This window comes from Mesoplodon densirostris, chromosome 5 (genome assembly GCF_025265405.1).
Source record: "Mesoplodon densirostris isolate mMesDen1 chromosome 5, mMesDen1 primary haplotype, whole genome shotgun sequence".
In the NCBI taxonomy this organism is placed as follows: Eukaryota; Metazoa; Chordata; class Mammalia; order Artiodactyla; family Ziphiidae; genus Mesoplodon; species Mesoplodon densirostris.
This window is the reverse complement of record NC_082665.1, coordinates 32,724,971-32,751,211: the sequence shown is the minus strand read 5'-3', so window position 1 is coordinate 32,751,211 and position 26,241 is coordinate 32,724,971. Positions and strand designations below refer to the sequence as shown.

Genomic DNA, 26,241 nt, shown 5'->3' with positions numbered 1-26,241 from the left:
CTATCAAGCATTTAGAGAAGAGCTAACACCTATCCTTCTCAAACTCTTCCAAAATATAGCAGAGGGAGGAACACTCCCAAACTCATTCTACGAGGCCACCATCACCTTGATACCAAAACCAGACAAGGATGTCACAAAGAAAGAAAACTACAGGCCAATATCACTGATGAACATAGATGCAAAAATCCTCAACAAAATACTAGCAAACAGAATCCAACAGCACATTAAAAGGATCATACACCATGATCAAGTGGGGTTTATTCCAGGAATGCAAGGATTCTTCAATATACGCAAATCAATCAATGTGATACACCATATTAACAAACTGAAGGAGAAAAACCATATGATCATCTCAATAGATGCAGAGAAAGCTTTTGACAAAATTCAACACCCATTTATGATAAAAACCCTGCAGAAAGTAGGCATAGAGGGAACTTTCCTCAACATAATAAAGGCCATATATGACAAAACCACAGCCAGCATCGTCCTCAATGGTGAAAAACTGAAACCATTTCCACTAAGATCAGGAAGAAGACAAGGATGCCCACTCTCACCACTCTTATTCAACATAGTTTTGGAAGTTTTAGCCACAGCAATCAGAGAAGAAAAGGAAATAAAAGGAATCCAAATGGGAAAAGAAGAAGTAAAGCTGTCACTGTTTGCAGATGACATGATACTATACATAGAGAATCCTAAAGATGCTACCAGAAAACTACTAGAGCTAATCAATGAATTTGGTAAAGTTGCAGGATACAAAATTAATGCACAGAAATCTCTGGCATTCCTATATACTAATGATGAAAAATCTGAAAGTGAAATCAAGGAAACACTCCCATTTACCATTGCAACAAAAAGAATAAAATATCTAGGAAGAAACCTACCTAAGGAGACAAAAGACCTGTATGCAGAAAATTATAAGACACTGATGAAAGAAATTAAAGATGATACAAATAGATGGAGAGATGTACCATGTTCTTGTATTGGAAGAATCAACATTGTGAAAATGACTCTACTACCCAAAGCAATCTACAGATTCAATGCAATACCTATCAAACTACCAATGGCATTTTTCACAGAACTAGAACAAAAAATTTCATAATTTGTATGGAAACACAAAAGACCCCGAATAGCCAAAGCAATCTTGAGAACGAAAAACGGAGCTGGAGGAATCAGGCTCCCTGACTTCAGACTATACTACAAAGCTACAGTAATCAAGACAGTGTGGTACTGGCACAAGAACAGAAAGATAGATCAATGGAACAGGATAGAAAGCCCAGAAATAAACCCACGGACATATGGTCACCTTATCTTTGATAAAGGAGGCAGGAATGTACAGTGGAGAAAGGACAGTCTCTTCAATAAGTGGTGCTGGGAAAACTGGACAGGGACATGTAAAAGTATGAGATTAGATCACTCCCTAACACCATACACAAAAATTAGCTCAAAATGGATTAAAGACCTAAATGTAAGGCCAGACACTATCAAACTCCTAGAGGAAAACATAGGCAGAACACTCTATGACATAAATCACAGCAAGATCCTTTTCGACCCACCTCCTAGAGAAATGGAAATAAAGACAAAAATAAACACATGGGACCTAATGAAACTTCAAAGCTTTTGCACAGCAAAGGAAACCATAAACAAGACGAAAAGACAACCCTCAGAATGGGAGAAAATATTTGCAAATGAAGCAACTGACAAAGGATTAATCTCCAAAATTTATAAGCAGCTCATGCAGCTCAATAGCAAAAAAACAAACAACCCAATCCAAAAATGGGCAGAAGACCTAAATAGACATTTCTCCACAGAAGATATACTGACAGCCAACAAACACATGAAAGGATGCTCAACATCTTTACTCATTAGAGAAATGCAAATCAAAACTACAATTAGATATCATCTCACACCAGTCAGAATGGCCATCATCAAAAAATCTAGAAACAATAAATGCTGGAGAGGGTGTGGAAAAAAGGGAACACTCTTGCACTGCTGGTGGGAATGTGAATTGGTACAGCCACTATGGAGAACGGTATGGAGGTTCCTTAAAAAACTACAAATAGAACTACCATATGACCCAGCAATCCCACTACTGGGCATATACCCTGAGAAAACCATAATTCAAAAAGAGACATGTACCAAAATGTTCATAGCAGCCCTATTTACAATAGCCCGGAGATGGAAACAACCTAAGTGTCCATCATCGGATGAATGGATAAAGAAGATGTGGCACATATATACAATGGAATATTACTCAGCCATAAAAAGAAATGAAATTGAGCTATTTGTAATGAGGTGGATGGACCTAGAGTCTGTCATACACAGTGAAGTAAGTCAGAAAGAGAAAGACAAATACTGTATGCTGACACATATATATGGAATTTAAGAAAAAAATGTCATCAAGAACATAGGGGTAAGACAGGAATAAAGACACAGACCTACTAGAGCATGGACTTGAGGATATGGGGAGGGGAAAGGGTAAGCTGTGACAAAGTGAAAGAGCGGTATGGACATATATACACTACCAAACGTAAGGTAGATAGCTAGTGGGAAGCAGCCGCATAGCACAGGGAGATCAGCTCGGTTCTTTGTGACCGCCTGGAGGGGTGGGATAGGGAGGGTGGGAGGGAGACGCAAAAGGGAGGGGATATGGGAACATATGTATATGTATAACTGATTAAATTTGTAAAATAAAAAAATAATAATAATAAAAAAAAAAAAAAAGAGTGAGCTCTTTAAAACCAAACTTAAGCATGCAGTCCCTTGCTTAAAATATTTGAATGTTCTTGTTGCCTTCATTTAGGTTCCAGAACTTTGGCTTGATGTACAAAGTCCATCTGACACCCGCCTTATACTGAGGCTGTACTAACCTACCTACAGGTCCCACAGTGTACCATATGCTTTTGTAGCTGTGCCTCTGAGTGAAATCCTTTCCTTTCTTTTCTTCCTGACTCAGTTTTCAAGACCTACCTCAAGTTTCATGTGTCGGTATGCCTTTCTTGGGCAGTGTTAAGTGCCCATTCTTTGTATTCTTATAGCAACCTGTACATTCCTGTTTCCTATCTGAAATAGACTTACAGAATATAAATAAAATTGGCTTAAATTAAATATATATTACCTCAGCAGTTGATCTTCATTAGCATCCATCTTTCATAATTATAGCCAAAATAAAGGCCAGTAATATATTACAATGCTTTATTTTCTGAAGCTCTACAGCACTTGTGGTTGAGTAATCTTAAATTCAATTAAAATTTCATTTGCCTTCAGTATAGCCTTTGCTAAAGACCATGAGTTTCCAAGTAATTTTTTTTCCCATGTAGCTGGCTTATTTCCTCCTCTTTTAGAGCCTGGTTTCATTTAACGGATTTATAGTATGCTGTATACCATGCACTGAACTAAAGCTGTTTCTCAATATTTCATATTATAAAACTATTACTCAATATTTCAGATTATAATTTTTTTGTTTCATGGTAGACATAAGCAAATAATAGATCTTTTAGTTTCATCATTCATTTATCATTTCATTAAGAAATAGTAACTGCAGTAGTTACAAATTAGAGATGTAAATAAACCCCATTCAGAGCTTAGTCTAGTAAAGGTTAAACAGTACGCCTATATGGTTACAATTTAAAAATAAAATCTTTTAAAGTCTCTTTATACAGTGCATGATTATTAACCTTCAGATCATTCCACTCAAATAGGGTTATGCTGTTAGTACTTTGTTTATTTTGTTATTTACTCAACACATATTTATTGAGTATCTGTAGTGTGTTCAGCACCCTACCAGGGATAAGGGAAGCAACCATGAGCAAAATCAGACCCACAGATCTTACAGAGTGATGGGAAAGACAGACAGTGTTCAAAGCATCAAACAAATAAATTTAAAATATAATTCTGATTATTTTACCATAGGTAGTTTCATACTCTTGCTAAAAAGAAGCATTTAAGTTTTGTGGTAAATATCAGGGAAGGTCGCGATTTGAAAGAAGAATGGGTATAAACTAGGGTAAGATCATTTTGATCCCAGACGCTGTGGCAGGCATAGGCCTGTGGTAGGAAGAAGCTTAATATATTTGTGGAACTAACAGAAGACTGGGGTGAAGAAAGCAGAGAAAGGAGTGGAACAGGAAGTGTCCTGAGAGCTAGATAGGAGAATGAACACACTGACTTTTGTAGGTCTTGTTAAAGATTTTAAGAGCAATGAGTTTATTTTAAGAGCCACTGAAGTAGGGGAGGACCCAGATTGTATTTGTATTTCAGAACCATTATTTGGCTGCATTGAAGTGAAGGTATTTAAGAGCTTTCCTAAATCCTGGTGGGAATCTATAGTACTTTGATCTGGGATGGTAGCTGGCTGTAGAGAGTGAGATGAGTAGATTGATTTAAGAAATTTGGGGGAGGGTTAGAGGACAGAAAGGGGTGTCAAGCGAGACTGTTTTCTACTTTTCATTGTTTATTGAGATCGGAACACTAGATGAGAACAAGGTTTAAGGTTTGGTTGTTGAAGTTGAGAAATCTCTAAGATTTTTACATATGAAATCTATCCATGGCAACAATAAGGTAGGAATATTAAAAATATGAAACTTGATCCCTCTTTTAGAGATTATAATCTCATTGAAAAAAATAAGGTACAGACAGAAAATATTTCAATGACACATACACTCAGGCCTTCACTTATTAAGTAATACATAAGGTCGAGAATGTAGCCTCTCACCTAGTATCCTTTTTCATTGAACGTTATATTTAATTATTTAAACCCCATTATTTAACATTTCATCTTTGAAGTCCACTAAAATAGTAACATAATTATTGGAGACAAATGAACTTAATTTATTAATAAAAATCTGGGAAAGTATATGTATATATATATATATATATATATATATATATACACACACACACATATATACACATATATATTTATTATTTAGAAAAATATAAAAGTCTATGTAAAGAACAGTTCCATCACATATATTTTAACATAAATGTTTATTATTATATAGCATATGTTTTGCTAAAGTGTTGATTGATGTTTCATTAAAAATGAGATTCCAGGAAGCCATGCCATTATTTGTAATAGTCGACAATTCTCTAACACATTCCTCTGCAAAAACAGGCACGTACATGGTACAAACAGACAGGGTGATGGGTTCTGAAAGGATTTGTGGACAAGGGATTTGGAGAGCAGACAGGATTTGTACAGACAAAGTTTTAGCAAGAGCACTTTTTAAGTGGTGGGTCAAAAGGATTCAGGAATTAGAAGGTATAGTCAAGGTGGACACCAGAAGGATTAGTTAGTAAAGAGGTGAGGAAGAGCAGGTCGTTATTATGCAGTGTTTAGATAGTAGTGCTAACACCTATGCTTTTGAAATAAGACTTTTAATTGTTTTCAAGTGATGCAATGAAGATATTTTGTCAATTCTTATGCAGGCTCCCGTCTTCGTCAGGAAGATTTTCCACCTCGCATTGTTGAACACCCTTCCGACCTAATTGTCTCAAAAGGAGAACCTGCAACTTTGAACTGCAAAGCTGAAGGCCGCCCCACACCCACCATTGAATGGTACAAAGGTGGGGAGAGAGTGGAGACAGACAAAGATGACCCTCGCTCACACCGAATGTTGCTGCCAAGTGGATCTTTATTTTTCTTACGTATAGTGCATGGACGAAAAAGTAGGCCTGATGAAGGGGTCTATGTCTGTGTAGCAAGGAATTACCTCGGAGAGGCTGTGAGTCACAATGCATCGCTGGAGGTAGCCAGTAAGTAAAATGGGCTTTCTGTGTTTGGAGAGATGGCCACATGGGATCATTTCCCTTGATCACAGTAATAAAAGTTTAAACCTGTATCACAGGCTTTACCTGAGGAAAATCTCTAGATTAGTATATGATTATCATCTACTGTTTGTTTGAGTTTTCTATATTTCTCATCTTAGCTGGTTATGCAAGCTAAATTGGGATTTACACATAGTTGTTGAACTGTTTTACTTTTTAAAAAAAAATTTTTAATTAAAAAAAATTTATTTTATATTGGACTAGAGTTGATTTACAATGTTGTGTTACTTTCAGGTGTACAGCAAAGCAATTCAGTTATGCATATACATATATCTATTCTTTTTCAAATTCTTTTCCCATTTAGGTTATTACAGAGTATTGAGCAGAGTTCCCTGTGTTTTGTTTTACTTTTTGGAGCTGTTTTCTGTTGAACATCCTCACTGAAATGGATTTATTCCCCTCTTTTGTTCCTTTTAAATATATAGAAAATTGGGATGTTTATGGAAATATAATAGTATAGGGTATTTTTCATTTGTCCTCATTAGGAGAAATACTTTCAACTGGTAGTGTAGGGTGTAGTTTTAAACTGTTTCTAATTCTCAGAAATATACTTTCTGTAAAGCTATATCCAAAGAAATGTATGTATATGCCTCATACTGTATTATCTTGGCTACACTGTAGTACACCCTTGGAGGAAAACACGTGGATGGAATCCTCAGGGAGTTGATGGTTCAGTTTATTTACACAAATACCAAAGGCTGCTCATTTGGAATTACCTCAATAAGGATTTAGTTGACTAATGATTAAATTGTTATATATAGAGTCTAGATGTGTATTGTATTTGAATTAGAATTAGGCTTATTTTCAATAAACATTCAAGAGGTGGCCAGAAAATTTCATTCCTTTGAAAGAATCCTGCTGTGTATATGTATATGTGACAGAAATTGAGAATTGTATAGGAATTGGAGACACAAATGAAATTTAGATCTAATTCTAATTTAAATTTTAATATCACTTTAAATTTAGCTGTCTATAATTATATATGAAACTATATATGACTATGTCTATATTTATATATAATGTTTTCCCAGGTGATTGATATCTTACTACAATGTATGTTCAAAATTTTAGTTGTATAATCAGTTTTCATAATCTCTAACATTGTCTCCTGCATTCAACTAGAACATGAATATAAAGAACCGCAGATAATTATGACATTATAGACATAGAAAGGAATTTAAAGATAGATTATTCCAACTTAATCATATTATTAATGTGAAATCATCTCCAGAGAATTTAGATGACTTGATCACACTCACAGAGCCATGTAGTACTTACCTTGAGACAGAAGGCCAAAGATATCTGATATGAGCAGAAAATTTAATTAGATAGAATAAAAAATTAAAGTAACCATTTAAACCTCTGTCAGAATTAGGCATTCACATTTTTTTTTTTTTTTCGGTATGTGGGCCTCTCACTGTTGTGGTCTCTCCCATTGCGGAGCACAGGCTCCTGACGCGCAGGCTCAGCAGCCATGGCTCACAGGCCTAGCCGCTCCACGGCATGTGGGATCTTCCCGGACCGGGGCACGAACCCGTGTCCCCTGCATCGGCAGGCAGACTCTCAACCATTGCGCCACCAGGGAAGCCCCGCATTCACATTTTTAAAACATTTACTTGAAACCCAAGTTTATATTTCTCTATTCACAGTTAACTGATAATTAACTTATTGTACTTTCTCTTATTGCCTTGATTCTCAGTGAAGGTCCTAGAGCTAAATCAGTGAAATGTATAAAAGCTATAATCACAGCAGAAAGATCTTTTTCTTTTTGTTTTGTTTTGTTTTTTTAAGCTCAACTTTAAATGTAGCACAAGCAAAATAATTTTAAAGTTTCAACTTATTTATAAGAAGACATATATATATGTTTTGACAAAGTAATCTTTCAAAGTTACAATATTAACACCTTTCTAATGCTTGGCACCGTTATACTTAAGAATTATTATTTTCTGTGAAGATAAATGTGAGTTAACATTTGAGAACAAATTTAGAGAATCAAGAAAGATGATGTAGATAACCTAGGCTAACTCCTGTGTGTGGTATGTAAGAAACTGAGGATGAGGAGGGAAAAACAGTGATTGTTTATTCCCTGGAATTATAATTCTTTATATGAAATGTGTACCAACAGAAATATCAAAGATCATCTCATGCTTCTGTATTATTTTCTACTCTCCTTGTATTCTTATCATTGTCAGAATTTTTTAAAAAGTTTATAGACTTGAGTAGAGGGTCTAAATGCTTACCTTCTAGATCTTCCTTTTCAAAACACCTCTAGTTTTGCCTCAGATGATCAAGATATCCTTAATGCATTGGGATTTAGAGACCTGTCTGTTTTAATCTGGCTTTTGTGCAGTTATTTTAAAAGACACCATTAGTTTCCAGCTAAGTTCTGTTTCTAACTTAGACATTCCATTACCTTGAGAGTCCATTATGGGAAAAGCTCTTGCAGCCTCAGTCAACAAATATACGATCATGAAATTGAAACCAGACATAAGAGTATTATATAACTTTTACCAGTAAAATATTCAAATACATAGTCCCTTAATGCATAGTTCACAAATTTTAGTGGGATATTCCTGACACATTCCAAAATGTTGTCAAGCTCCAGAGAAAAAAGGATATCATAATTTACTGAATAAAATTTAATAAAACTACTCTAGAAAATACTTTAAGATCATATTCAGTAACAATTCATTTACTTGGGAATTCATTTACTTGGGAAGGGAGAAGTATATAGATATTATATATTTATCAAGTATAGTTTGCTGTTAATAAGGGTAGTTTGATAATAAGGATCACCTTATTAGTGATAATAATTATTTGAAACCATGAGAAAAGTTCAAGTAGTGTTTGCTTCCAATAATTTTTATACTAGTTAAATTGTAAAAATTAAAAGCAAGTTTTTATTTAAAGAAATTGTGGGGCCTCCCTGGTGGCGCAGTGGTTGAGAGTCCGCCTGCCGATGCAGGGGATGCGGGTTCGTGCCCCGGTCTGGGGGGATCCCATGTGCCGCGGAGTGGCTGGGCCCGTGGGCCATGGCCGCTGGGCCTGTGCGTCCGGAGCCTGTGCTCCGCAACGGGAGAGGCCACGACAGTGAGAGGCCCACATACCGCAAAAAAAAAAGAAAAAAAAAAAAAAGAAATTGTGTTATTTGGTCACATAAGTTATATGGGAAAAATTAAGTACTCTGCAGTTAAAGTGGGTTTTTGTGTCTAAAAAAATTCATGGTTCAGTGCACTACAAATAGATATATAGTAATTTCATTCACATGTATTTCAGTTCTTTATTTTAGCCAATAGTTACTGCTCATTCACCATTTTAAAATATGTTTGCATCCTAAAATCAAAACTAGCCTTTTGTTTGTTACATAAATACAGGAGGGGAAGGAGGGCAGGGAAAACATGGGTCATATTTGCTGTAGTTTAAATCTATAAAGTACTCTTATAGTTTGGTTTTATTATTTCCTGGAGAATATTACCATTTTTTTTTCATATTTTCTTAGTTTAGGTACCAGAAGTTCAGTAAGAGCTATTCTTATTCTTCCCAAAGGCTCAGACACAGGAAGACAAAGATTTCATCTAATTTCTTAGTGACGCTATAGCTCAAAGTAATAGCATTAACAAAAGTGTCTTGAGGCAACACTGGTTTCACAGCACAGTTGTTGGTAATGCTTTTAAAAACATTTATCTGTGTTTTATTTGCCTTTAAACCAAGTTTTACAGCTGTAACAACAACTGGATTTCTTGGTTCCTAACAGTTGTCAATCTCTCAAACAGTGGAGAAAAAAATGATATGGAACATCATTTAAAACTTTTATTTTTGTATAGAAATGATAATATTCTTGTCTTTTGTGTTGTTAATATTTATTTAAATTTAAATAATGTACCAAAAGGATTGCATTTATTGGTTATCTTTAGGATTATTTATTTTTATTCTCATTTAAATTGCAATTATAACCAGGTTGGACCCAGTGAAAAGCACTGACCGATCTTTAGGTGCTGATCTTTGCCATGTAGTAAAAGTTGTATTCTTGTTTTTGAAAACTCAGTTTTGATGCAATTAAGTTTATCTCACACAATTATAAAGTCTAAGAATCAGAATGCTAAGAAATATATGGTAGTCCTTACATCTAAAGTTTCCACCTTGAATTTTTGGAAGTTTATCTCAGTAAAGGAAACCAATTTTTAATCACAGATGCATTTTTTTAAATTTGTTTTTTTAATTATTGTTATTCTTTGCAAGCTAAGAATGATATATCTTGATGAGGACTTTAATTTGTAAATTTAGAATATATTGCTGTTTCTAACACTTATGAAAATTCACTGTTTAACTCAGTTTCAAACCCAGCTTTCTAAAATGTTATTGCAAGTAGTATTTTTTTGTTTCATATTAGCTCTATTTGAGAGTCTACTAAATGTTTAGAAAAATATTTTACGGGTCTATTCTTCTATACTCAACATTACCAGTTAGTAAATTTAGAACTTTATTTTATGCCTGGCACAAATTGATAGCACAGTTCTTCGACACAACTTATATTTAATAAGTAACTCGATCTTGGGTAATTGCGTTGAATTTTAAGGAAAATTAATTTGAACCTTGACCCTCATGCTTTCGATTACAGAACATGTCTTTCTACGTCATCTGCTAAGTAGTACATAGTCAGCATATGGTTATTTGTTTCCTATGTAAGCTGTTTTCTCCTGAGGAAGAGAAATTCCCTTCAGACTAGGCAGACATCTGCCGACTGTCTTAGCAGCAAAACACAGAACTATCTTTCCAGAAAAAATAATTTTGTACAATTAATCAGAGATTAATCTTCTCAGATTTTATTAACTGGGGTGCTTTTTAATAGTAATTACTTTGAGGTAAAATGTTTATATTTTAAAGTAATATTTTCCCACTACTTTCAATACACTATGATCTTTCATTGTTATTAAACAATTCTCCTTATAAAGTGATTTAGAATTTGAATTATCTGATTTTCCTCCTTTGGATAAAATGAGAAAGTGTACTGACATGTATGCTAAGGAGCCAGGTGTTGGTGTAGTAGAATGTATTTCTAAAATCTGGAGCATTGAAGATGAAAGGATTACTCCTGGCAGTAAAATGGTACCGATGAGCAGGTGAAAATAGAATATGTCATTATATTATAAAATATCGATCGATTGTGCACACAGTCTAGTTGACCTTTATATGTGTGCACACACACATATATTGTTCCTTGAAAGACTTTTTATCTTTGAAATTGAACTAGCTCTATATTGCATCTTTGAAAATATTTGTTTCCTCTAATCTGCTTTATCTTTTTAAAAAACTTTGCCATTTTCCATGCTTTGATGAGATTCTAAAACATATATATATATATATATATATATATAATTTTTGTTTTCAGTATTCAAATGAAGAAAGTTAAAGATTCATTTAGTTTAATGATTTTAAAATATCTTTGTTGCACACTATATTCTAAAATGCAATGACTTTTTTTTTTGCAAAGTTGATTCATGAGTAAATGAAATAATGCATACAAAGTATGTAGCACAGTGACTGGCACATAATTATAAATCATAAATCTAATTGTCGGTGCTGTTGGTTTCACTGCTTTCTTCTCTTTCCCTGTATTAGGGCCAGACACCAGGATTATTTATACAAAGGGGATCTGGATGCTTTTTATTTCAGAAATGGACTGACTTCATTTTGAATTTGAAGATATGTGTGTTAATGTACTAAAATTTAAATAAAATGTTTCAGTAATTAAATTTTCTTAAATTAATTTCTGCTTAAGTACAGAGCATGTTAAGTATATTAAATTCCATCTTGAGTTGAAATTCCTGGTATGAGAAATTTACCCTTATCTTTAGATTCTCATTGTTAGTGCAAGGCATACAAATAGTACTGACTTAAATCATTTTTGTCTTAGGGTCAAATGAAAAATTTCATTTTTGTAACTTTTACAACTGGGATGACATTAAAATTTTCTTTTTGAATTCACATGTTTTTTCACTTAAGTAAAGAAGCAATATTGCTAAGTTCTTTGACATAATTATATTTACTAAAGACTTGAGTTTTTACCACCAGTTAGAATATAGTCTTTTGTTGTTGCCAGTCTTAGTTCAGGCTGATTTAACAAGAATACCACGTACTGGGTGGCTTACACAACAAACTTTTATTTCTCATAGTTCTAGAGGCTTGGAAGTCAGAGGCCAGGGTACCAGCATGGTCAGGTTCTGGTGAGAGTTCTCTTCCTGGTTTCCTCACATGATGAAGAGAAAGCTCTGGTCTCTATCCCTGTATAAAGACTCTAATTCCATCATGGGGGCTGCACCCCAGTGAATGCATTCCACCCTAATTACCTCCAAATACCATCACACTGGGGATAAATATTTCAACATACAAATTTTTTCTTGGTGGGGGGGCACAAACATTCCACCCATATCTGTCTTTAAATAACAATTATTTGGGGATTTTTAAGTTGGATTTGTAGTTATTTTATCATCTTAAATAACTGAGAAATAAAAACCAGAAAACCAGGGGGGAAAATCATGTAATCTCCGTGGTCCATCAGATCACTTGCTGCATCCAAATATCGGGTTTAAATTGTGTCATAAATTGAGGATAGAAACATTATGTCTTCAAGTAAATATAGTGTGAATTCTGTATTTGTTGAGAAAAGTAAGAGCAGTATCCTTTCTATACTACATTAAGAGAGGAGACAGTTCTCATTTTCTTTGAAAGAACATAAACTTTCTTTCTTCTTCTTTTTTTTTTTTTTTTTGGTTTTATCTGTCCAAAGAGTATTTAGTATGAAATATAAAAGCAGAAGCCCATATTCCATAACCCATGTGAGACATGACAGTGATGATGGACATAAAGAGAAAGTTTAAGTTTCAATGGGTATTTTAGTAGAAAAGGACGAAGTCCGCTGACCTTGTGAACGTGGGTGTTAAAGGAGGTGGCTGTGTCAGAGAATGTACTATTTATTCATAAATAACCAACAGGTGACATTCTATCTTAAAACAACTCTTAGTTAAACCAATTATGGGCTGTAGATATGTGTTCAGTTGACTTCTTAGGCAAACTTTTATTGTTTTTTCTTTGGCTCACACAACTGTCATATATTAATCTTTAGCAAATTTGTAGAAAGATCTTAGAGTGGGGACATGTCATACATTTTCTTTCCGTTGCTCCCAAACTCAGGTTAAGGAATATGATGAGTAAGCTTATAGAGATCATTTTAAAATACCTTATTGTATGTTATTTCTAAACACATGTATTATAGAACATACTTGCTCTTTTAAAATACATGTTCTTGTAATCTCATTTGCCCAGAGTTAACCACTGTTGAAAGTTGGGTGGGTATCCTTCTAGATATCCTAACATCACTGTATGTTCTCTAGGGAAAACTATTTACTATTCAATTAATATTCAGTCTTTTCTTGGTTGGTTTAAAAAAAAAAAGGCATTGGCTATGTTGGAACACATAGTTATGTCATAAAGACTAAATGGAAGAGTTTAGCTCTCCAGATTGGATGTTACAAAATAGGTTCCATCTGTTGGCTATTACTACATACACTATCCTGGACCAGATTCAATCCAGTAATCTTGGGGTTAAAGGTTATATATTCCATTACCAGTCTCATGAGCCAGTCCTTTTGTTTTCTCAAAAAGTAGATAGTGTCCATACATGCTGAAAAGTACTAAGATGATTATTCCAACACTATTTGATGCTTAGATATAAAGTCCCTTGAGGCTTCCAGGAAATCAATTCAGTATTTAGTTATTTATGGGAAACTCTTGGCAGTGTCTCCTCATATCAACAATATTGCCTTTAAAAACTAATAACCAGGTAGATCTGGTTATCTCTTAAATCTTATCATCATATCACCCTTCCTTTTAAGCCTCCTAATTTACTTGTGAATTAAATGCTAGACATCTTTCCCACATACAGACTAACTTGAGAATCATTTGTATTTATTTAAAAATTTTTGCTTCAATGATGTTTAATAAAACATACCTAAACATTCTTAGTATAATTAATTTTAATTAATATGATAGAAATTAACTTAAATCTTTCATTAATTATCAATTCAAGCTTTTTTGTCAGATTAGAATAAAGCCCCATTGAATGTTTTGAAGGCATAAAAGTTCTTTTCTTAGTTACACAATATGGGCATTAAAAATGTTGTTTTTAAAAAGTCAGGCATTGGGCTTCCCTGGTGGCGCAGTGGTTGAGAGTCCGCCTGCCGATGCAGGGGACGCGGGTTCGTGCCCCAGTCTGGGAAGATCCTGCATACCGCGGAGCGGCTGGGCCCGTGAGCCATGGCTGCTGATCCTGTGCGTCCGGAGCCTGTGCTCCTCAACGGGAGAGGCCACAGCAGTGAGAGGCCCGTGTACCACACACACACACACACACAAAAGAGTCCGGCATTAAATAAAAATATGAAGAATAACGAAATATAGTTTCTCCAAAAAATTGATACTTTTCCCTAAGTAACTCTTTCCAGGCCTTTTGCTTAGTTTTAGCTATTCAGTGGTGAACAAAAAAGAAAATGGTTTCTGCCTTCATAGAAATTACAAAATAGTGGGAAGACGGGCTTGTGATGACTGAAAATAAGTAACTAACCATACAGATAACTTTATCCTTAAAATTGTGCCAAGTGCCAGGAAGGATTGGGGTTAAGCTGAGAGCAGAAATACCTGTGGATATTACCAAGACACAAAGTAAAAGAAAAGGCATTTCAGGCAAAAAGAATAGTACATGTAAAAGGCCATGAGAAATGATAGACTTGGGCATATCTGAGAAAATGAAAGATAGCTAGTATGGCATATGAGTAAGGGAAATAGCTAGAGAGATGGGTGGGGGCCAGGTCATGCAGGATCCTGTAACCAGGTTAGTGATGTTGGACTGTACATTCAGTGCAATGAGAACCACAGCAAGTTTTCAGGCAATGATGGAGGTGACATGATCTGATTTATAGTCTTAAATGTCACTCATGTGATACTTGGCATACTGCATGTTAGCAGAGTGAATTGCAGAATGATTGGGGGAGGCCAGTTAGGAAGCTATTGCAGTATTACAGGCAGGAGATGGTGCTAGTTTGAAATAGGTGTAGTAATGGAGATGAAGAGAAAAGTGAAGATTAGATTTGGAGATTGAAGACTTGGTTTAACTTTCGAGTGTGAGTCAGTAGAAGCTGAGATTTTGCAAGAGATACAATCATTGCTGATGGTGAAGTCAAGGTCAAGTCTGTGACCATGAAAATGGAACTGAGAATTTGGATTAGGTGATGTTAGCTTTGAATGGCTGACAGTAGTTTAGTATGCTGCAGCCCATCACAGCCCCAAGAAATGGCACTTTCCTCTATTTCCGCAGCCTGAAATGTGCTTCTCTTCCTGTTCCACCGGTCACTCTTTTTTTTTTTTTTTTTTTTTTTTGTGGTACGCGGGCCTCTCACTGCTGTGGCCTCTCCGGTTGCGGAGCACAGGCTCCAGACGCACAGGCTCAGCAGCCATGGCTCACGGGCCTAGCCGCTCCACGGCATGTGGGATCTTCCCAGACCAGGGCATGAACCCGCATCCCCTGCATCGGTAGGCGGACTCTCAACCACTGCACCACCAGGGAAGCCCCCGGTCAGTCTATTATAATTGGCTCAAGAGTCACCTCCTCTGGAGCCATCTGTGACTCATGTGCCTAGCACCATTCCTGGCCCATTGTAAGTGATGTGATCTAACATGTAACTTGGAAGTGTTTTATTCCATGTCTGAGGAGCATCATAAAGTATGAGAATGTCACTTGAAGGAACAATCTCATTTCCACACAACTTGTTTGTAAAGGCAAGCAGGTCATGTGATCTCAAACACTCATTTGAAGGCACGGCTCTTAGAATGCAGTCTGGGTACTATTTCCCTGGGAGTTTTTCTTTCTTTCAAGATTTTGGAATAATTAATTGGCTCTTTTGGGCGATAACATTACTCAGGAAATTTAGTTGACTTCCACTAGTACAAAAAGTCAAGTGAGTTCTTTTTAGGCTAATAAGTGTAGGACAGGCTCTCTAAGTGTACTGACCCCTTCTGAGTACCATCAACCTGTGTTTATGAGTGTAATGACTGGCTGATAGAAAACAAAGGGGTTTGGGCTTCCCTGGTGGCGCAGTGGTTGAGAGTCCGCCTGCCGATGCAGGGGACGTGGGTTCGTGCCCCGATCTGGGAAGATTCCACATGCCGCAGAGCAGCGGGGCCTGTGAGCCATGGCCGCTGATCCTGCGCGTCCGGAGCCTGTGCTCCGCAAAGGGAAAGGCCACAACAGTGAGAGGCCCACGTACCGCAAAAAAATAATAAATAAATAAAAAAGAAAACAAAGGATTTTAAACTTCCTGACTGATAAGGAAACAATTAGTATTGATGGTACCTGAAGGGATTTTCTGAAGTTCCCTTGAGAAACTTTAATGTGCTAAACAGGACCTAACCATCTTTACTTTCTCTTTTTCTTTCTGGATGGGGGGGAAAAGTACACAAAATAAGTATTCTGTAAAGTAGTATTATTTGCATTCCTGTACTTTGCCAGTAATCTGTATATTATATGTAAAGCTATTATAGTCCAATAGATTTATATTTAATGAAGCAAATTTGATGAGAAATCAAAGGAAAATTATAACATAGTAATATTTTACATTTCTCATTACAATCTTAGGCTTTCGTCTGTGGTTGATGAAATATTTTTTTAGAAAAGTTTAATTAAAATAAGATGTATGGGCTTCCCTGGTGGCGCAGTGGTTGGGAGTCCGCCTGCCGATGCAGGGGACCCGGGTTCGTGCCCGGTCTGGGAAGATCCCACGTGCAGCGGAGCGGTTGGGCCCGTGAGCCATGGCCGCTGAGCCTGCACGTCCGGAGCCTGTACTCCTCAACGGGAGAGGCCACGACAGTGAAAGGCCAGCGTACTGCAAAAAAAAAAAAAAAAAAAAAAAAAAAAGTAAAAACCAATGGAAATCTAGGTGCTGCAGCAACTAGGCATGATATGGATAAGAAAGAGAAGAAACTCACGTGGATAGTAACGTGTGGGGAGGCAAACTCAGATGTGGGAAGGATTGGGTCTACTTCAGGAAGCAGCTGGTGGCTTCTACTCAAAATATGCTCCATGGAGCAGCAGCATTGGCATCACCTGGTAGCAAGTTAAAGCGGCTGAATGTTGGGCCCTGCTCCTGACCACCTGAATCAGACCCTGTATTTAAACAATATTTTAAGGTGATTCATATGATTCACATGCAAATTCAAGTTTGAGAAGCACTAGTATACATTGTGGTGAACTGGAGTTCATAGACCCCTGCTCATCTCCTAGAGCCCCAAACACCTTTTGGGAATGCAAGCCCAATGGGGTTGGTTTTTAAAAAGAGAAGCAGGTGAAGAATTATTTTAGGTGAACTATCCTGGGTTTCTAAACCAGTAAGAGTGGAGGCACAGAGTGGTGGGGGGATATGTAAGAGACTGGTAGAGACAGCATTCAGGGGCAGAAATGGAGGGAGAGAAACACACAGAAAGAAAAGCAAAAGAGGGATACAGGGGGAAACATATCCAGAGTAACAGAGAAAGAGATTCAAGGAGAAGGGGGCGGAGAAAGAGAAAGACAGAGACTGGGAAGGGAAGAGAGAGAGCATGCGCACTGGGGGGTGGCGGTGCAGCAGGTACTGGTATGGTAGGGGTAAGCTTGGGAGAGCACAAAAATACATCTGCCTGGATGAATAAGGAAAAAAAAATTGCTTCCTACATATGAATATTTACAGAGTGGAATGTTAATCAGAGAAGGGGATCCTCAAACCTCTATTAATATCCATACCATCATTCATCAAGAAAAGTAATATGTGAAATGGATCTTAGATATTCTTAAGTAAATTCACGGAAGGCTATATTTGCTTAGCATAATCCAAAAGACAAATGCTAGGTTTTTTATTTTACTTTACGTTTCCTAGAATGAAAACTGTGAAATAAAACAAAACTAGGTTTTATTAATAAGAATGGAACTGTGCTGGAAGGATCATTTGGAAATCATTTAATCTGTCCTCCTGACTTTTAGTTTAAATTACCTGAAGCTCATTTGCTGTATTAAAAGAGGTTCGGAACAAAAGATTATTCAGCCTCCATCATCAATATCCCTTATATGCATCAGCATATGTTAACACAAAGTTATTACTTTAATTTACTTAAATTCTGTGCTGCAGCATGACTTTCTTTCATTTTACATGGTAAGTGATAACAGAAAAGCCATTTCTAAATTATAGCAGCTCATATGTTTGAAGATCGTTATTAAGTGCAGCCTAAATTTTAATAAAGTACATCTGATGTTTAATTTAGGTTTCTGAGTATAATAAAACAGTTTCTAATTGCAGTCGCTTAGTATCCAAAGTGGAAATTGTAGCTTTTGTAACATTTTACGTTATGTCGTATTTAACCAGAGGTTTAAATTGAAGTTTTAATAGCGCTTATGACATTTTACACTTGTCAAGGGAAATAAAAGTTTATGACCAAGGTATTTAGTATGCCTGAATGGGGACATTTTTAATCTTATCCAGTGAATGATGAAGTAAAACTTAGGGGTAAACCCAGAAAGTTAAGAAGAAAGTGGGAAAGGTCATCCCTCACAAGGGATTTATATTCTGTCTCAATCTTTCCTCCTTCATCATCACCCTGTATCTCTTTACCAAATAATACTGTACTTATCTAGATTGAGTCACATTAAGTTACCCTTTTATTAGATTCTTATATCAGTCAGAAACTAGAAAATGGATTAGGAGCCTGTGTTTGATGTAGAAGGACATTGAGAACATTTTGATCATATAGTTCAGCACTTGTCATCGTCACCCAAGTGACTTCCCTTAGTCCTAAAATAGAAGTGTAGGGACTTCTCTGTGGGCACAGTGGTTAAGAATCTGCCTGCCAATTCAGGGGACACGGGTTTGAGCCCTGGTCTGGGAAGATCCCACATGCCACAGAGCAACTAAGCCCGGGAGCCACAACTACTGAGCCTGCGCTCTAGAGCCCGTGAGTCGCAACTACTGAAGCCCTTGTGTCACAACTACTGAAGTCCTTGCACCACAGCTACTGAAGCCCGTGCACCTAGAGCCCGCGCTCCGCAACAAGAGAAGCCACCACGATGAGAAGCCCGTGCACTACAATGAAAAGTAACCCCTACTCGTTGCTCCTAGAAAAAGCCCGCACGCAGCAACAAAGACCCAATGCAGCCAAAAGTAAATAAATTTATTAAAAAAAAAAAAAAAAGAAGTCTAGGGCAGGTTGCAACCTTGTTGAATCTTGCTTGAGGGAATTCTTGGAAAATATGATTATAACATATTTTCCTTTGGGACTACCTCAGGAAAGAAAGCAACAACGAACCAAAATTCCACAGGAACGGAGACAATGTTTTATGGCCAATATTTTATGGCCACACAATGTTTTATGGCCAGTGGAGACAATGTTTTAGGTCCTGCTGATAATTACCTTTTCCTCCACTTCTCTCATCTTTTGTCAAAATAACCAAAACCTAAAATTTGAATAACCTCAGAATTCTGTGGTTAGACTCCCCAATATTTGTAGGCAATAAAGTCAATTCCTTACCACTTTTCTTTTTTTTTCCTTCTTTTTAAAAAGTAATGACCACTTAGGTCTCTGTATGGTTTCCTGTGAAACAGGTTCTTTCTGGACTCTGTCAGTTATGATTCTTCAATCTCCTTCAAAATTTTGATCATCAACTTCAGGTGAATAACAATACCTATTCCAAGAGGAGTTTGTGTTCTTTTAATATAAGGGGTTCTCTTAAGCCATTAAACCCATTTCTCTTATCCATAGACTACATTATGGAAACTGTTCATAGATATGATTAATTCTGTCAAGGTAAAATAAATTTTGTTCCCAACAAACTCAGTAAGTGTTTATTTAGCATAGCTTTCTGCCCTTGGTGAAGTTACTTAGCCTTTCTATAATAAGAAGTGGGGATATTATTCTACTTACTTTATAGAGCTTTGGAGAGGATTAAGTAAGTTAACATGCATAATGTGCTTAGATCTGTGCCTGGTCAACAGTAAGCATTATATGAATGGTAGTTGTGGTTCTATGTGCTATTTATTGTACTAGGCACATTATTAGGCTTACCTTTTCCATTCCTGTGGTCCCAAAGAATGTATCTCTTTATTTCAGGAAGGGAGATGCTGAAAACAAACTACCATATATTGTTACATTTAGAAAAAGCTTTCTGTTCCCAGAGGTAGTCATCTTCTTATACACAGGTGTACTTAAAATCCACATAAATATTTGTGAAATGATAAGTATTCTTCATATATCAGTATACAGTATGTCTTTTATGACAATATATTTTTGAGGATTTGGAAAACTGTTGTTATTGGCATGGTTAGCATTTAAATATTTTATTGTGGCCTTTCTCAAAATATGCTCCAGTGAATTTTTTTCTGTGAGCTGTTAAAATAATAACTTGGGGGCTTCCCTGATGGCGCAGTGGTTGAGAGTCCGCCTGCCGATGCAGGGGACACGGGTTTGTGCCCCGGTCCGGGAAGATCCCACATGCTGTGGAGCGTCTGGGCCCGTGAGCCATGGCCGCTGGGCCTGCGCGTCTGGAGCCTGTGCTCCGCAACGGGAGAGGCCACAACAGTGAGAGGCCCGCGTACCGCAAATAATAATAATAATAATAATAATAATAATTTGGAAAATACATCTTTAAGTGTATTTTCTCTATAAGACTTCAGAGCTTTTAATATATTAATGAATGATGTGAAACACCAGTAGGAGATCTAAATTATTATGATTCCCACACTTAAATGAACTGTCAAAATTTTTTTTTCAGAAAAAAATTGGTTTTCTCAGAAGACATTTTGGATAAATGGTAATATTTGGAACTTTGTTGGAGGACAAACAATTTCAAAAGTGTGTATCTCAGATTCAGGTGTGTGGTTATCTTCATGGTTCTTTGTTTCAAGACAATAGGAGTAAGAATATGATATACTATTGTTTCCATTTTGTGTTTGGGGATGTTTTCTTCTTCTATATCAGCATTTTGAAAACCATAGCAAGGATCCATTCAGTATTCCAAACATAGGCAATTTAAATATAGTGCTTTACCAAAACTTTGCAAAGAGGTGCAGAGCGCAGTGTGTGGCCTTCCTTACCCTTCTCTCTCACTAATATCCTGTTACTCTAAATAGCCTTGACCTCAGCTTTCTAAACTTTGCCTTCTATTATGGATATAATTTACCTCTTCCAGCCATTTGACACAGTTGACCTTATTTGTGAAATATTCTCTTTCCCAGAATTTCATGGCACCCAGCTAGATCAGGATTGCATCCTATTGCATGTAACCAATGTCAGACAATTTAGCCAAATAGGTTTAAATTTGATTCTGGAGGAAGGATGTAGAGAGAAAGTATATCGGCTCCAAGAAGCCATTAAGAATCCAGCTTCCTTTGATTTTTTTCTGCTCTACCAACCTTAGTATGTGACTTTCTTTCTTGTGGTTGCAAGGTGACTGCTGCACCTCCCAGTGTCGTATTTCTGTGCTGTTCTTGAGGGAGGAATGTGAAAAATCATCAGCGTATTTTTTTTTAGAAAAATAATAAATTTCCTGGAAGTCCCACACACTAGAATTTGATTACATCTTGTTGGCTAGGACGATGTTTGATGGCCACCCTTAGTTTCAAAGTTTCATGGAGAGATGTGTTTTTAAATGGCCTATTTCTTCTCTAAACAAAATTTGGTGTTTTGTTGAAAGGAAGAAGAGAGAATGGGTGTTTGGTAGGCAACTAGCAAGGTCTACCACATATATGCTATTGATTTTCCTCTTATTTTTCTGGCTCTGATGGGTCTATTGCTGAAATGTGCAATTTCCAGGAGATTTTGCTCTGTGGCCTACCCTGGAGGACCACACCTTCCTCCTGGGATTCAGTTATCAAAGTTGTCCTGACTCACTCCTTGTTCTGTTCTCTTTAGGCAGACCTCTACACTCAGCTCCGTTTGGAGGTCCTGGTGGCATCTCCCACTCAAATATCCAGAATGAGACTCTTCATCTTCCTTTCTATCCCTGCCTTTCCTCTGTTATTTCCTAACTATGAAAATGATACCACCCTGCCATCTATCCAGCCCAGCAGACCAGAAACCTGAGATCAATTCCTTCCTCCTTTCTTTCTGTCTGTTCACATCAGTTGATCATCAGGTCTTGCTGATGTTTTTTCCTGAATAGCTTTAGTATTTTCCCACTTATCTCCATCCCCTGTGCTCTTTTTCTAATTAGTATCACCATCATTTCTCCCTTAGATAACTGTAATACTTCTTCACAAGTAAAAACCTGATCTCTCTTGATTGCTTACTCAGAGGTTCTCAATTGCTCCTAAAATCTAAACCCTTTAAAATGACTTGAAAAGATTTGTGTGATCCTGGCACTGTAGCCTAGAGTTTATGCTCTCCTACCCCCATCCCCTTGATCTGAAAAAAGCCATTTATTGCTTCAGACCTCAGCAGAGTCATCACATCCTCTGAGCCTCCTTTTCTGTACACCCCACTCCTCTCCCCATCACAAATCAAGGTTAACCTTACCCACACCACACCTTGATCACAGCATGTAAGTCCTGTATTGTAATTAAATGTTTACCTGTCTGTATTTCCCACTTAATTTTAAGCACTGTGTATAACTTGTTGTACCTAGCACAGGTCACAAAGGGTGTGTTATTACTGAATTTCTGCCAGTTAAAAATTCTGTACAATGATCTCCAACCAAAAACAGTGGAAAACAATGTTTTCTTTCTTATATTTGAAGGTGCTCATGTACAATTTGGCATCTTGTATGTCCAGTAGAAATGAGAGATTGCACAAATTATCTGCATTTTTTGTGCCTGGTCTGCTTTATGAATCTTTTTTTTTTTTTCTATTTAGGAACAAATATTTTTTTTTCTAGAGTCAAATGTAATGATAAGTCAAGTCTGTGATTGCATATATCAGTTAATTTTTCTGAAAAGAACTTCAAGTCAGACATTAGTTTAACATCATATTCTGATCAGTATCTCAGACTATAAATTTAATATGCCATAAATGAAGGAGTGAAGTTAAGATTTTATAATTTATACTAATAGAAGATATTTTGAATGGATAGTCAAAAGATATATGTATGGGTATACATCAATAGGAATAAGCATCATTTTCCCCCTAAACTGTTAGATAACCTCACATTAACATTTATAGGTGAATATATAGTATAAAACTTTATCCCAAAGTTTGTTTTAATAATCCAACATAGAATTCTTCCAAAAAATATAGAATTCAGATTTTCTCTTATAATGTTAAATTTAAAAATTAATAAAACTAAAAACATTGACTCTAAAATTTTAATATGAATTTTTAAAACATAAACATTTTCATATAAATATAAATAAGCATGTTAAGTATTTAAAAATTTAAAATTTTTAGAACATTCCTTCTGTTTTTGCCTAAAGGAAGACATAAAATCTGAGACATTGGTAACTATTTCTTTTGACTAACTCGGTTGTGCTGATGATAACCCTTTTCTAAGCTACGGCAGTTAGTTATACTAAGCGGAGAGAGGAAAGAATGTTAATTTGAATGAAGTGGTTCCAATTTTAAAGGGATTTTATTGAAGCCAGAAAGGACACACACACATACACACATAAACACACACACACACACGCATACACACATACACACAAGCATACATAAATCAAGGAAATCTTTAATATGATGTTATGGATTCAGTTAAAACTCCTCTTTGTTTTTTAATGTTTTTAAAAAACATCAGATTCAAATTTTCTTTAGTTTTTTTAAAATAAGGTTGAAACATATGATTTATTCATGAAATTTTGGATAGGAAAATATGAACAAAGGAAATCTCCTCTCTCTCTACCCTTGCCTTGAAATGCTACAATTACTGCAATGATTAGCTCAATGTTATTATGGATTTTTTTTCTTATAAATAATTTATACTTCAGTTTGCCTTCATCCTGTAAGATGGCAATGCATGAAATTGATTTGGTACAATTGCACCTTTGATTAATATTTAATTTGAAATTATTTCACAGATTTAAGTTTAGATGTAATTGTGCCACATTTTAGAATGTTGAGTATACATTAGAAAACTTGAGTATATGAGTATACATATCTTTATAGTCACTGTTTTATTTATTTATTCAAAAGCCACCATTTCTCCAGATCTATAAAGTAATTTTAATTATATTTACATTATATATATATATATATATATATATATATATATATATATGTATTTTTTGGCTCACTAACAGAATTGATTAAATTTAGAAATTCCTCCATTGCCACCTGAGTTTAGGTCATATTTCTATAATATTACATATAGAACATGTAACTGTTATAAAAGAAAATATTTGCCAATTTGAAAATATATGTCGTTAATTCCACAGGTTAAGTTCCTCCTTAAAGGGACTATTTTTCATCTCTCAGTTCACCCATCTGAGGAACATGGGCAATCAGTTCATGATGAAAGCTCTTGAGCTACTGATGCTCATGTAGGTGACAGGGCAAAGGACTTCCCTGGGGGATATATTTCTTAGGCAGCTTGAGTTGATGAGTGGGATAGGTGGCTTGAGAGAGGATTAACTTCTCTAGAACAAGGAGTATCATCAATCACTTTCTCTTCTTCCCAGTCCCTGTATCTTTTCTCCCCTATAGGTTTTTGATTTGATACAAAAGAGGGGGCTATTTTAGAGTAGGGTTACACACATCTCTAAAAGCTTGTTCGCCAATTCAGGTCAAATTTCTGGAATCTGTCCATTGATAACTTACAGTTCTAAGTACAGCCCCTGAGGAAGGGGGGCTCTTAATAGGTTTGTTTTTTTTTTTCCATTTTAGCAGTAAATGACTTGCAAATAACCAAAACAAACAAACAAACAAATAACAAAAGAAGGCTGGGATCATTTGAATAATGGTATATAATTTTTTTACCATTGATTTACCTTCCTGCAGTATCTGATACACTAGGACAAGGACCTTGTCACTCTGAATAACTGCTGATCTAGAAGAGTGCCTGGCAGAGAAAAAGTCTCCAAAATGTTTGGTGTATGACTGTTCTGTTAGCTTAACGCTTGGGATTGATTTTCTGGGACTTTTCTAAGGACCTGATAATACCTCTTTATCTTTGTGGCTTAATTTTCTTATCTGCAAATAGGTAACACTTTTTACTATCTTACATAAAAATTATGTTATTAGTTACTATTGGAAAGTAATTTGGAATGGTCAGAGATAGGCATTGTACAGATGAGAGGTGGTTATCTTTATTAAGTAATCAATGATATCTTTAGAATTTATGATATTTCTTATGCTTTTGCAAAACTGTACAATCTTAGTACCTGAGAGAAAGCCATTTGGCAGTTCTATAAAAATATATAGAGGAAAGGGAAAGCCAGAAGGAGAGGGCTTTAAATTTAATTAACTCTGACGACCTTGTCTATGATCTTTTCTTCTATGCTTTTCTATGATCTTTTCTTTAAAATTATGCTTTTTCATAAGAATTTGTGGGTTTTTTTTTTTTTTTTTTTTTTTTTTTTTTGCGGTACGCAGGCCTCTCACTGTTGTGGCTTCTCCCGTTGTGGAGCACAGGCTCCGAACGTGCAGGCTCAGCGGCCATGGCTTACGGGTCCAGCCGCTCCGCGGCATGTAGGATCTTCCCGGACCGGGGCACGAACCCATGTCCCCTGCATCGGCAGGCGGACTCTCAGCCACTGCGCCAACAGGGAAGCCCGAATTTGTGCATTTTTGATGATGTTTTCATTTTTTAATCTGTTGCTATGGATTTGTATGTCTAGGGTAGACTGGTGAGTGAGTGTAGGTCATGATCATATGCGGCAAGGATGAAGTCTACTTGCAGAAGGTACGTTCCTCTGTGATCTTCCCAGACGTTTCTGCTTGGTGATGTGGGGCTGGGGAAACAGTAAGAGATTAGTTTTTGGTCTTTTTTTCTGAAGGATAACTTTAGCCTTAGTTTTAGATTTTATTCTCAAAGCATTTATTCTAATGCTAGGCTTACATGTTTGTAATCCCATGGAAACCTAGTCCGCCTTTTATATGTTTAATTCACTAGATGGTTAAAGCTCTTTTCTGTCCTTTTACATGTGCTGTGTCTTTTCTTTACATTATAGTTGTTTGACAGATTTAACTGTTCATGCCAGATTTTGTTCCCTGTTCAAAGTGTGTTTTTGTGCTGGTGAACTATTACAAATTTTGTGTGTAAACATAGACCCATTTGTATTCTGCCACTTGCAACCTTTTTCTTTTTATCCTTGTACCTTCCTAAAATTCTGGCTCTTTAATTAAAAAGGTGGACTTATTTTGAGAACTAAATCATATTATTTCAGAAACATTACATTTGGTATATTTATTGTCCTACAG

The 26,241-nt window shown here is 36.1% G+C and overlaps 1 protein-coding gene across 1 annotated transcript in view; it reads left to right on the top strand.

Moving 5' to 3' along the window:
• Positions 1–26,241, top strand: part of ROBO1 (roundabout guidance receptor 1) — a 412,086-nt gene that overhangs the window by 78,194 nt on the left and 307,651 nt on the right. The window contains exon 2 of the mRNA XM_060098621.1: positions 5,428–5,754. Coding sequence (XP_059954604.1) covers positions 5,428–5,754 — 327 coding nt within the window. The remainder of the gene's footprint in view (positions 1–5,427; positions 5,755–26,241) is intronic.